General features: G+C 37.9%; 1 protein-coding gene across 2 annotated transcripts in view; it reads right to left on the bottom strand.

Annotated features, from left to right (window-relative positions):
• Positions 1 to 14,252, bottom strand: part of LOC120539437 (protein mono-ADP-ribosyltransferase PARP12-like) — a 61,741-nt gene that overhangs the window by 20,637 nt on the left and 26,852 nt on the right. For both annotated transcript variants that reach the window (XM_039769488.1, XM_039769490.1), the window contains exons 8-9: positions 10,365 to 10,461; positions 7,883 to 7,973 (exon numbers count right to left, since the gene is read on the bottom strand). In XM_039769488.1, coding sequence (XP_039625422.1) covers positions 7,883 to 7,973; positions 10,365 to 10,461 — 188 coding nt within the window. The remainder of the gene's footprint in view (positions 1 to 7,882; positions 7,974 to 10,364; positions 10,462 to 14,252) is intronic.

The following is a 14,252-nucleotide window of genomic DNA, read 5'->3' as shown; positions in this document are numbered from 1 at the left end:
ATTGTTTTGTTTTTTTAAATTACTATGCCAGCCCTTTTTAGTTTTGTAAATATTGGCTATATTGAGAGGTCTTATTTTATTCTTACTTTATTTTGGAAATTTATTTGAGAATTAAGCCATCCAATTAAGGTACATTTTATGTTGTTGGTTGTAAAGATCTGGATGGACTGGCATCCCGACTGGGATGGAGAGTCTTGCCTTACCCAGCCCGGTGACCATAATGGACAGACTGCATGGTTGGAGGTACAACCTGGCTGGGATGGCTCTTGATTCCTACCCAAGTCTGGGCAATCAAAAAATAGATGGCCTGGGGGAGACTGGTTCAGACTCCAAGGTTACAGAAGCTTGAAGGGCTGCCCTGTCAGGATTTTTGGGTACTACCTGAGGTTGCTGCGGGGAGAAGGTCTCCCTACTTTGCAGAGCTTTAGCATTAGCTGGTCGTGATTTCACCAGGCAATGTCATAACATCAGAAGTAGTCCTGAAGAAGTCACCATACCTCATTTGAGGAGTCAGACTTGGGAGGCAGTAGAGGACACTAACCTGGAGTAGCGCAAAGAGAGGGAAAAGACTGTATATTATCTTTTGTTGTATTGGTTTTGACTTTGTCTATTGGAAAAGTTACTGTGACACAAACAAGAAATGTTTTTGAACCCAGAACTGGGTTTGGTCCAATTGTGTCTGAAATTGGGGCTCAGTTGCACTCTGTTGTGGTCACAGCTTACAGGGAAATACATCAAAATCCACATAACCTGCAATAATGATGAAGTAGTGCTAAGAACTAACCTCAATTAACAACTTCATTTATGTGTAAAACCTCTTTTGTGTTGCTTATTTTTAAGTGATAGTTTAACAGGCAAAGCATGCTGTTCTGCCCCACATCTTGTTAGTTGAGACTGTTATTTGTTGAACTGTTCTCCCCCTTCATCTTGTCATTTATTAGCACACCAGTCAGTCACGTCCCACACTCACAGTGGTACTATAAAAGTCTATGAAACTCGCATAATGCACGTAGGTCCCATAATAAACATTTGAATACAATACACCCCATGTCTCTCATGTAGGCACCCCTTTATCTCTGTTTCAGTCACATCCAAAACGTATCCTTAGGGTATATAAACCCCTGGATCTGGTTAGTTGTGGTACGCAGCAATTTGAACCTCTGTCTACGCGCTTCTCTTTGTCTTGATCCATCCATGGAAATCACTCGCCTTGTAAGTGTCTTTTAAAGCTTTATTGTTTAACTAGCAAAATACCCGCGCTTCGCAGCGGAGAAGTAGTGTGTTGAAGAAGCAATGAAAAAGAAAAGGAAACATTTTGAAAATAACGTAACATGATTGTCAATGTAATTGTTTTGTCACTGTTGTGAGTGATGAGTGTTGCTGTCATATATATATATATATATATATAAATATAAATATATATATATTTACACACACACACAAACATATATATATACATATATATACATATACATACATATCTACATATATACACACACAGCTATTTCAGATCAGTGCAATACGCTGTTTGTTAAAACGGATGACACCCGCTCTTACGTGCAAGTCTGCGTGGATATTATGAACTATCGTATTTGTTCAAGTTCTATTTAAATTTTAAATAGAAGGAATTTTTATTTAGTCGACAGAAATATCTTTGGTAGGAATGGTAAAACAGACAGGAATATTATTCCTGAATAAATCAACTCAAACCTTAAACAACTTATAATATTTTGCTCTCCATAAAAATATATCCTGTCTAAATTATACAAGTTAGAAATAAAGTAAACATTAAAAGAACAAACATTCAAATTTCTTTACTCTTATGTAATTTTATATAAAAATAAACTTAGATTTTAAATATCCCAAAAGATTTTGCTCTCCATAAAAATATATCCTGTCAAAATTATACAAATTCAAATATGAACATGCTGCATAACAAAACCTGGAAATATAAATAAAATGTGTTCCTTTCAGCAATAACAAATCAAATCATTCAGTTGTCTTTGCTCATATGTCATTTTAGAGCTGGACGCCTGGCATCTTTTTGGCACAGGTTCGTTTCTGTTTGGTGTGAGGTTCTGTGTTGTGGAGATTCTCAGGATGGATTGCAGGTGCTCATCAGTGAGGCGACTCCTGTGTGCTGTTTTGTTAGTCTTTATCACTGAGAAGAGCTTCTCACACAGATATGTGCTACCAAACATGCACAAGGTTCGAGCCGCATGTAGACGGACTTTTTTTGTTCTTCAAAGTCACCAAAGCGGCGTGCAAACTCAGTGCGCTCAGTTTATCAGCAAAGTGCGTGTTTGGGAACACCGTAGTGACGACTTGGTTTAACATTACTTGGCAACAGGGAAAGTGGGGCAAGTGGTTGTGTCTCCCATAAAAGCAGCTTCACTTGAAATCACTTTGTGATTGTGCACGGGTAAAACGTCCGCTGAAGTGTCAGATTCTTATTTAATTCTTCTGCTTTCTGTATCTTCTGCATTGCATTCAGGTCTTTCAGGTTACCCTGATGTTTTGTCTCATAGTGCCGTCTTAGATTAAATTCTGTAATTACAGCCACATTAGCTCCACAAATGAGACACACGGGTTCAGTAAACATATACTCAGCCTCCCATCGGTTTTAAAGGCTCTATTTTCAGAATCAACTTTTCTCTTCAGCATCGTGTGAGCTAGCTTCACAATAACTTGCAGCATCATAAGGTAGACTTGATTAACGCGGTGTTCGGCAAGGCAGCTGAAGCGCTGCATTATGGGATCTGTAGTTTATTGTGTTACCAGCGCTTCATATACCCGGGCCATTAATAACAATAATACAGTATATAAAATGATCTCGGGCGGATATAATTACACTGGGCGGATGTGGCCCGGCCCTTGAGTTTGACACATATGGACTAAATAGAACTTGAAAAGATATATTTTTCAAATGTGATCGCGCAATTCAGATAGAGTTGACGCGCACTACAGCCTGCATGCCTCAATAAGTCATCCTCCCTCGCTTACTTTTTACCGTTCATCTAATGAATACACTGAGTATGGCTTTACCAAAACAATCATTGATGGCGAATAAAGTATCCATTATTCGAGTATGTAGATCGGGTATATATATACATATATATATACCCGCGTATCACAGCGGAGAAGTAGTGTGTTAAAAAAGCTAGAAAAAGAAAAGGGAACATTTTAAAAATAGCGTAACATGACTGTCAATATACAGTATTTGTTTTGTGAGTGTTACTGAGTGTTGCTGTCATCAAGGATTTGATTATCATTATTTCTTTCAATCAGGTTCGTATTTGTAGGATGTGTTGTGTTCAAGTTACATTCCGTGTTTGTCAATCGTTGTAAAGATGACAGGTTTCATTCATCGATTCGTTTCTTACTGCATCAATAAACAGCTCGTCTTCTTCTTTATCTGAGACCTGACACACTGCATGCACGGGTTTTTTACACTGTCTTCCTTTAGCGGGACATTGACTTTTTCCAACGTGTGCTTTGTTTCCGCAGTAGTTGGATTTATGAATATGCTTGTATGTATGAGACGCTTCATATTTTTGCTGCCTTTTCAATTGTGTAATTGGTTTTGTTCAGCGCTCTTTGGAACTGTTGCTTTTATCTGTGCACTGCGTCCAGTTCACGTGAGCCACTCGGTGTACATGCATCGAAGGTTCCCAGCTGTGCTGGTGCCATCTCCTGCTATGTCCATGGCTGTATTTAATGTTACCTTAGTCCTGGCACTTAAAACTTTCTCTCGCAGTTTCGCTGAGTTTGTGTCAAACACCACCCTGACCATCTCATCTTCCTCTCCATAAGCACAGTCCTTCACCCGTGAATATTTAGTGGCAGTTTGCTATTGGATTGCCGCTGACGGACGGCCTTATATGGGCAGGCACTAAATTACAAACGCCAGCGCAGCCTGTCTATGAACTTAATTTAAAGTGTAGGTTTACATCGTGCTTTGTTTCCGAGTAGCAGAACTCATGAATATGGTTGTATATGTCACTTTCGCTTCGCTTCTTATTGTTTCGCTGCCTTCTCAATTATATAATGCATGTTTTCTTCAGCGCTTTTTTGAGGTCTTCCTGGTTTTCTATGTACTGCGTGATTACGTGGGAGGCGTGATGATGTCACACGAAACTCCGCCCCCACGGCGTTGAAGCTCATCTCCATTACAGTAAATGGAGAAAACTGCTTCCAGTTATGACCATTACACGTAGAATTTCGATATAAAACCTGCCCAACTTTTGTAAGGAAGCTGTAAGGAATGAACCTGCCAAATTTCAGCCTTCCACCCACACGGGAAGTTGGAGAATTAGTGATGAGTCAGTGAGTGAGTGAGTGAGTGAGTGAGTGAGTGAGGGCTTTGCCTTTTATTAGTATAGATGTACACTGTCTGCTATGTATTGCTTTGTAAATCATTATTGTCTTTGATTGTACACCTGTAAATGCCTGTATGTTTCTTTTGTATATATTTCAGTTTACAACAAAGTATGTCCAGTAAAAGCCTACAAGATAGCTCGCTCACCCCTTGTCGTTTTCTATGTGGATGTGCCGAGTTGTTTAAGCTCTCTGTGGCCGCATTGCACAAGACAGTGCAGAGTGAGGCAGAAAACATGTAATATTAGACTAAACTACAATGAAGTTAAGTTGTTTGTAGTGTAAGCATTTACTCAGCTATGTGAGATAACAAAGAAAAAGTACTGCACTAAAACATTTATTCCAATTAATTAATCAAGATCCTGTTTCCTAAGATACTTTTTATTATCACAGTAAAAGTACACAACGCTTAGTCACCACTTCCAAGTAAACATCTTAAAGCAAAGCAAAGAAACTTGTCAGACACACAGCGTGTTAGGTAATAACTGCTTTGGATTCAGCATCTTGTTTTCTCAATTCAAGAGAGTGTACAAAATATACTAAAAAAAAGTCTACAAGGCTTCTGTCACAGACAGTGAGTAGGCTGAGATGCTCTATTTCGTGATTACAACACTTGTGATTTCTTAAATTGGAAGGAGAACAATTTAATTTCTATTTTAGATGAGCTTTCTTGAGTGTTACAACTGACAGATGGAGTTAACACTATGGCTGAAAAGTGCCAGGTTTACAATTCAAATCGTTACTGTATTTGAAAATTTTTTTCTTGGATAATCTTTACATATAGCGTGAAACTAAAAACAGCAAAACTTGCCAAATCCATAGTGAAAAATGTGAGGTAAAAAGCCCTTAAATTAAAAAGACTTACTGACGTATTTTAAGATAATGTTGACTAAACTACAACTCTCTAAAACTCATGTCTGAAAGTCTTGGTTGAATACCAGCTAAATACAAATAATGAAAACTGAGTTTGAATGTTGTTTCTACCTTTGTGTGTTAAAATAGTTAGGTTGCCAGAAAAGTTGAGTCAACTTTTCTCCATTTTAACTGGCTTCAGGTGTGATTGCTATATTGCCAGCACATGTTTCTTGCCACAGGTGAGTTCAAACGAGCATCATACACTGTGTGCACAATTATTAGGCAAGTGAGTATTTTGACCATATCATCATTTTTATGCGTACATTCCAACTCCAAGCTGTATTAACTTGAATGCTTATTGGATTTAAGCACGTCAGGTGATGTGTATTTGTGTAATGAGGGAGGGTGTGGCCTAAGGAGATCAACACCCTATATCAAGGTGTGCAGAATTATTAGGCAGCTAGTTTTCCTCAGGCAAAATGGGCCAAAAAAGAGATTTAACTGACTCTGAAAAGTCAAAAATTGTAAAAAGTCTTTCAGAGGGATGCAGCACTTTTGGAATTGCTAAGATATTGGTGTGTGATCACAGAACCATCAAACATTTTGTTGCAAATGGTCAACAGGGTCGCAAGAAACGTGTTGAGAACAAAAGACACATATTAGCTGCCAAAGATTTGAGAAGAATCAAACGTGAAGCTACCAGGAACCCATTATCCTTCAGTACTTTCATATTCCAGAGCTGCAACCTACCTGGAGTGCCCAGAAGTACAAGGTGTTCAGTGCTCAAAGACATGGCCAAGGTAAGGAGGGCTGAAACCCAACCACCACTGAACAAGAAACATAAGTTGAAACGTCAAAACTGGGCCAAGAAATATCTGAAGACAGATTTTTTCAAAGGTTTTATGGACCGATGAGATGAGAGTGACTCTTGATGGACCAGATGGATGGACCTGTGGATCAGTAATGGGCACAGAGCTCCACTCCAACGTGGAAGTGGGGTACTGGTATGAGCTGGTATTTTTAAAGATGAGCTAGTTGGACCTTTTTGCATTGAAGATTAACTCAAAATCAACTCCCAAACCTACTGCCAGTTTTTCGAAGACACTTTCTTCAAACATTCCTTGATACAGGAAAAAGACCATGATTTTTATGCAGGCCAATGCTCCATCACTTGCATCGAAGTTCTCCACTGCGTGGCCAGCCAGTAAAGGCCTTAAAGATGAAGGAATAATGACATGGCCCCCCTTCCTCATCTGACCTAAACCCTATCGAGAACTTGTGGGCACTTCTTAAACGCTAGATTTACGGGGGAGAAAAACAATACACCTCTCTGAAGAGTGTCTGGGAGGCTGTAGTCACTGCTCCACAAAAGCTGATCGTCAACAGATCAAGAAACTGACAGACTCCATGAATGGAAAGGCTTATGACTGTTATTGGAAAGAAGGGTGGCTATATTGGTCATTGATTGATTGATTTATTTTTTGAAATGTCAGAGATGTTTATTTGTAAATTTTGAGGTGTTTGTTTATTATTCTCACTATAACAGATGAAAATAAACAAGTGAGATGGGAAAATTTTCATTTTTCCTTTAGTTGCATAATAAATCTGCACACTAATAGTTGCCTAATAATTGTCGCACATATGTATTCCCCTGATTATGTTCACACTCACATTTCCGTTGTGAAACATTCAGGTTTCAGGTTTATTAACATTTTGGATGACTGATAGCACTGTGTTTGTTCCATATTAAAATTAATCCTCAAAAATACAACTTGCCTAATAATTCTGCACTCCCTGTATGCTTGAAATAAAACGATTTACCCACAATTTTGAAAAGGTGCCAATAATTTTGTCCGGCCCGGTTTTTGAGTTTTATGTGAAATGACGTCAGATTTGGCTTTTTTTATCTGTTTTTTTGTGTTGTTCCAAAGCACATAAAGGAAATAAACGTGTATACCAAAACATTTGTAATTGCAACAATTTTCTGGGAGAAATGGTGCATTTTCTGGGAAAAGTCTAGGGGTGCCGATAATTTCGGCCATGACTGTATGTCTGTTTCAGACTGATAACAAGGTGGGGTTTGAGGCACGTACACACATTAACAAGAAGATTGTGATTTATAAATGTAATTTGGGTAGAAATGTGCATACGCCAGGTTTTATAAAGCATGTTTTTTTCTATGGCGTACACATTTTCAAGCATGAATCCACGCAAAGTTTTATAAATAAGACCACAGTCTTATCTCTGTGGAGTTTGCATTCTGTTCCTATGTCTGTGTGGGTTTTTCTTCCAAATTGTTCCCAGTGTGAGTAGGTGTGGGTGTGTGTGCCCTGTTCAGGATTGCACCCCATCCTGTGATGACCTGGCGACTTGATCAGAACTGCTTCCTGCCTGCACTCAGTGCTTTGATCCTGAATCAAATTAAGCAGGTTTGACAGTGCATGTTTGCATTTCATAAATATATTGTATTTGCTGAGATTTATTTGAAAACATTTTTGCAATGGTCTTCTTATATGTATGAAGAAATACTGCAAGACAATTTTGAACAAATATCAAATTATTTTAAACTTGCTTAAAAAACAATACTTTTAGTAAACAACACAGAAATAATGAATCTTATCACAGTTTTATGAGAAGTTAATTACTTTACCTTGTATCCAGTCTCAGGTAAAAGTGTTTTGTCCCAGTAAGATGGTACAGCCTTAAAACTTGCAGCACAATAACTTTTAGGTGCTTTTTTGCTGTTCAATACAAAAAAGTGTCTTTTAGTAATAGCAAATTGTAAAATAAATCTAAAGTAATCAATTATATCAGAGGTATCAACAATTAAAAAATAGCATATGTAAACTCCTACAGTTAACTTTGCCTTATTAACTCAAACTCATTGAGATGTCATAAGGAATGACGTGAACCCTTGTACATGGATCCATGGAGTTACAGTATGTCTTACATGACAGGCTAAGGTGGCCGTACCGCTATAGTGTTTTGCTGAATATGCTACATGTCAATCACATCTCGGTCTACAAAATTTCCTGCAACATCAATGAACTGGATCTGCCAGATTTCTTAAAGTTAAATCATGAATCACATACTCAAGGACCAATGGTGGATATTAAGGGTTGATGAAATCTGAACTAAACCACGGAGTAATTTAGGCAAAGTAGAACCCTTGAAGGAGTTTAAAAAGACGATCTAGCTATTAGCTAACCAAATACGCCTGATAGATTAAATGATCTTATGTTTTCACATAACTTGCCAAAGTATTCCTCAGCGTAACCAAATATTTTATTACTAGCAGTTGTAATTCACAATATGCCTGATATCATGACAACAGGAAATTTTGATGGCATGGTTTGAAATAAAATTTTCTATGTTGATGACAAAAAGGTAAGTATTAGCTGCCACTGCTAAGATTTTTACAGATACACTATAACGTCAACATTATTGAGTTCAGGTGTTTTAGCCACACCCATTGTTAAAAGGTACTTAAAATCAAGCCCATGGCCATACAGTCTCTATTGACAAACATCAGCAGTAGAACTGGTCGTACTGAAGAGCTCAATGACTGTCATATGCTGCCACCTTTGCAACAAGCTAGTATGTGAAATCTTCACTGGTCAACTGTAAGTTCTACTATGGTGAAGTGGAAGCATCCAGGAGCAGCAACAACACAGCTACAAAGTAGCAGACCTCACAAACTCACAGAGTGGGATGGTTAAGTGCATATCACATAAAAATCACCTATCATCTATTGTGTTACTCACAAAAGAGTTGCAAACTGCCTCTGGAAGCAACAACAGTACAAGAACTGTGAGTTGGAAACTTCATGACATGGGCTTCCAAGGCTGAGCAGCTACACACAAACCTATGATCACTATGCGTAATGTCAAGTGTTGGCTTGAGTTATGTAAATCATGCTGCTAATGGACTCTGAGGCAGTAGAAATGTGTCCACTGAAGTGATAAATCATGCTTCACTATCTGGTAGTATGATGGACGAATCTGGGTTTACCAGGAGAACACTACCCTCTAGATTGAACAGTGCCTACTGTAAAGTTTGTGGAGGTGGGTTAATGGTCTGGAAAAAGTGGAGGCTGTCATAGCCATAAAGGGGGGAGGGTGCAATTCCAAAATAAAGTTTATGGTTTTGAAATAAGATGTCCAAAAAGCTCAAGGTGTGATGGTCAGATGTCCACAATATATGTTGCACTATAACATTATTTGAGGTGCAGTACTCATAAATAAGGCCCTTTTAATCTTGATGAGTTTTTTGATGTCCTATACTAGTTAGAAATTTTTTCTCATTACATGCTGTATTCATTAACCTCAAATACATTATTCTTCTCAACCTGAAGCCACATGCAAGGCTAATACTGACCATCCTGTCAATTCAATGCAAATTCAACAACCAACACTTTATAGGATGCACATCCATCATTGGAATCAATTTTAGAGTTGGAAATTAATCCAACACTCACATCTATCAGACGTGAAAGGAAATATATGTTGCCTCTCAGATAGGCTCCAGCTCCTATGAACACTAGAATAAGAACGTTATGAAAATAATAATACATTTTATTTTTATTATGTCTTGAATAAAAGAGAACTTTTCAGCTTAAGGAATGTCACTTTTTGTAAAAAATAACCAACTTTTAATGCTTTAACAAATATTCAAATGTAAAACTTCATACTTCACACATACTTCAGCTGGAGTTTTTTTGTTTTTTCTGTCCCCCCTGGCCATTGAACCTTACTCTTATTCGATGTTAATTAATGTTGATTTATTTTGTTTTATTATTGTGTCTTTCATTTTTCTATTCTTTAATATGTAAAGCACTTTGAGCTACTGTTTGTATGAAAATGTGCTATATAAATAAATGTTGTTGTTGTTGTTGTAGTTGGCAGTAATTTGCACTAAAAAGCATTTATACTCTAATTTTAGTTATTACAGCAAATTAAAATTTATAATCACTAGAACACTGCATTTTTTAGATTGCTATATTAACAAGTAAATGCTGAGAGGGAAATACATTAACGGATATGAGTATACTATATGCTTACTTGACTCTTAAATGAGAATTCACTATTTCAGTAATAAAGGCCAACAGTTTTTGCAGAATATTAGACTTGTACCTTTGTTTGATTTTCTCTACATCCTGTTTAGAGAAAAACTTTGGCCGTCTTAGCACAGCTCTCTTAGTTTGGTAGTAACAGTTTATCTGAATCATATCTGCAAGAAAAAAGGTCAAAGTAATGTAACAATTGGGAGTTCTCTTAAATTCTATCTATTTAAACACATACAGTATTATGATACAATTGTCGTAATGTGACTTATGTATACAGTAATCCCTCCTCAATCGCGGGGGTTGCGTTCCAGAACCCCCCGCGATAGGTGAAAATCCGCGAAGTAGGAACCATATGTTTGTATGGTTATTTTTATATATTTTAAGCCCTTATAAACTCTCCCACCCTGTTAACATTATTAGAGCCCTCTAGACATGAAATAACACCCTTTAGCCAAACATTTAAACTGTGCTCCACAAGACAAGACAGAGATGACAGTTCTTTCTCACAATTAAAAGAATGCAAACATATCTTATCTTCAAAAGAGCGCCGTCAGGAGCAGAGAATGTCAGAGAGAGCGCTCTATAACAATCAAAAGCATACAATCAAAAAATCAATACGTGCTTTTAAGTATACAGAAGCACCGCGATAAAGCGGCATTTTGTAGAGGAGCGTCCGTGTCCTCTGTGCAAACAGCCCCTCTGCTCACACCCCCTCAGTCAGGCAGAGAGAGTGAGAAAGATAGAGAGAAGCAATCAAGCTCCGCGTGGGAAGCATATCTTATATCATTGAGGAGTTTTAGTTAATATGTAATACATGCTCTGATTGGGTAGCTTCTCAGCCATCCGCCAATAGCGTCCCTTGTATGAAATCAACTGAGCAAACAAACTGAGGAAGCATGTAACCTAAATTAAAAGACCCATTGTCCGCAGAAAGCGGCGAACCAGCGAAAAATCCATGATATATATTTAGATGTGCTTACATTTAAAATCCAGATAGAGTGAAGCCAAAGTCGGCCTTGATATAGCGAGGGATTACTGTACAGACATCCTCTGAATTAAATAAAACATCTTTACAAAAATGTCAGTACACAAAGAACAATGGCAAAGCAGAATTTTTGCAGATATTGTCAGGCTTGGGTCACAGATTTGCACAGAAACACGGGAAGTTGTAGAGACATGAACTTTATTCAGACACTGCAAACAAACATGACAAGACAGAGATGATAGTTCCGTCAGGAGCAGAGAATCTCAGAGAGAGAGAAAAGCAAAAACAATCAATTCCAATACTGACAGGTGCTGAACAAGCTTTTAAGTATATGGAGTACCGCACAAGAGGTTTATCACACAACAGAGTGTAAATAAGGTAAGGAGCAATGTGAAGGTAGTCTGTCAACATTTTTCAGGGGTTTTGCCAGGAACGTCTGTATTCTCTGGGGGAGCAATCAGCGCAACAGCTCACAATATAAAAACGACTTTTCAATGTGTCCCTACTCCTAGCTAAAGTCGGTCAACTTCACATGTTTTGCTCACGTGTGTACTTGTGATTTCATGTCACATTACCTTGAACATCATTGCTCTGAAAACAAAAAAAAATCACAGAAGAGTTGGACCATTCCTTTGAGTGTGAAACTTGGGGTCATTAAGACATGTAGATACAGGCGAGCATAACAAAGATGAAATGCATGGTCTAAACACTGTTTGTACAATTTATCTGAGTGATTCTGTAACTCCTTCTCCTGCGTATAAAATTACCCACAGTTCTTAGTGAATTGTGGCTTACTGGTCTATGTGCTTAACATTATGGATGGTTCAGTTTAGGTGTGAGGGACTAGTGTTGTATATGTTGTTTGCTAAACCACAAAAGGGTACAATGAAAGCAGGTATAGTCTTATTAAACAGTAATTAAATAAGATAAAGTATCTTATTAGGGCTTGTTTTGATGCCTAATGTTGTTATTGAAATAAATGTGTCAATTGTCATGGAGTTATTCCAGGAAAATGGAAGTAATTGTTTCGGGTCTGGGACACTTAAAAATTTTTCCTGTTTAAGTTAATGGTTATTATGTGTTAGCGTTAAGAAAGTTGACCTTATGAAGGTGTTTTAGCAATGGCTTACGTTAACTTAACAAGGCGGTGGAAGCCTCTATACTGTACATTCTCAAACCTGCAAAGTGGCTGGAACCTTTTCTGGCACAATTTTTTATTTTTTTATTATAATATTAGCCAGTTGCACAGCTAAGTAGTAGATAGCACTGCTGCCCTACATAGCCAGTGTCCGGGGTTTGAATCTTGTGCCCACTCACTGCTCTTAAGGGTTTGCATATGGGTTCTTCTCCAGAAGCTCTGGTTTTCCTTCTATATTCTAAAGACATATTGGGTGAAATTAGGTGACATTGGCCCTGTGCAAGTGTGTGTATGAGTGGACCCTATAATGAACTGGCAATGATTTCAGAGTTCCTGCCTCACAGGCTCTGGTGTACACAACCCTAAAATGCATTAAGCGTGTTTAAAAACTGATGAATAAAGGCAGCACGGTGGAGCAGTGGGTAACTTCCCGGGTCCTCCCTACGCAGAGTTTGCATTTTCTCCCAGTGTCTGCGTGGGTTTTCTCCAGGTACTCCGGTTTCCTCCCACAGTCCAAAGACATGCAGGTTAGGTGTACTGGCAATTCTAAATTGTCCCTGGTGTGTGCGTGTGCCCTGTGGTGGGCTGGCGCCCTGCCCAGGGTTTGTTAAAAATTAAAAAAAAAATAAATAAAAATTGATGAATAGATATTTTGTATGATTTTTTTACAAGCAGATTTAGGCTATATTTAAATATATTAGGTATAAAGGACTTTCCCAGGAACCAATGATATACCATCATGGTTGTGGTGAAAGATGGTAAATTTTATACAGTCTTTTCTGTTTTTACAATTGCTTACAATATGTACAGTATTATACATTGACTGCATAAGTAATAATACAGTTTTAACCTAGCATATGTTGAATTTAAATTAGGGTAACAGTAAAAGTTTTTTATTCTGACAATCCAAATTTCTAGCATGTCATGTCACTAGAATAACTGCAAGCATATTGACAGAGTTGGTGACTTTTAATTTCAGTCATAAAAGGGATCGTGACTGTGGACAATTTACTAGACGCAACAATCACTCAAGACTGCTTTTTATAGTTTAATACTGTACTGCACTGCCAAACAGATGCCGCCTACCATGCTGGCTACCAACCAGATTTCTTCAGTTGATTTCCAGCTCTCAACACTGGATAATGAAGGCTGACAGCAGTATTGTAGGAACCATATAAAATCAAGAAAGCATACACCTGGCCATAAGAGATAGGACATGATATACAGAAAAACACTCAATGAAAAAGTCTAAGACTAATAGAAAGCATAAATGCAATAAATAGTGAAGATGTGTTAACAGAATAATTAGTGACATTGAAAGCTAAGATGACATACACAATAAGAGTAAGAACTGAAAAGCAGTACCGACTGACAGATAGTTTTTAGTATTTATCTCAAAATAAACATGCAGTGTTAAAGCTACTAACACACAAATTCACACAGAACTCACTTAAATACTCTAAAGTAAGATTTATTACAGGTGGGTCATTAAATAGTTAATGAACATTGAACTCACATTAATTATGTTGTCTAAAAGACAGCTTCAATGTAAAATTATATTTATGATTGAAAGGGCAGTAGTTTTCAATAATTAACTATCCTCTTTAATAAAAGCCCTGTGTGTGCCCAGGTATCCGTGTGTGTGTGTCTTCTGCTGAAGTGCGCATGCGCGGGGCTGCGACGCACATCGCGACCGCGCCCATGCACAGCACCTTGGTCGCACACACACTCGAAGCTGGGCACACAGTGAATTGCCTTGCCGCGGCAGCGCATGATAAGCAAATAAAAGACATCATTGCTGGGGAGATTGCTAATTAGGTAGTCGCGGCCGC

This window comes from Polypterus senegalus, chromosome 11 (genome assembly GCF_016835505.1).
Source record: "Polypterus senegalus isolate Bchr_013 chromosome 11, ASM1683550v1, whole genome shotgun sequence".
Taxonomy (NCBI): domain Eukaryota; kingdom Metazoa; phylum Chordata; class Cladistia; order Polypteriformes; family Polypteridae; genus Polypterus; species Polypterus senegalus.
The sequence above is the reverse complement of the archived record's forward strand: the minus strand, read 5'-3'. Positions and strand labels throughout refer to the sequence as shown.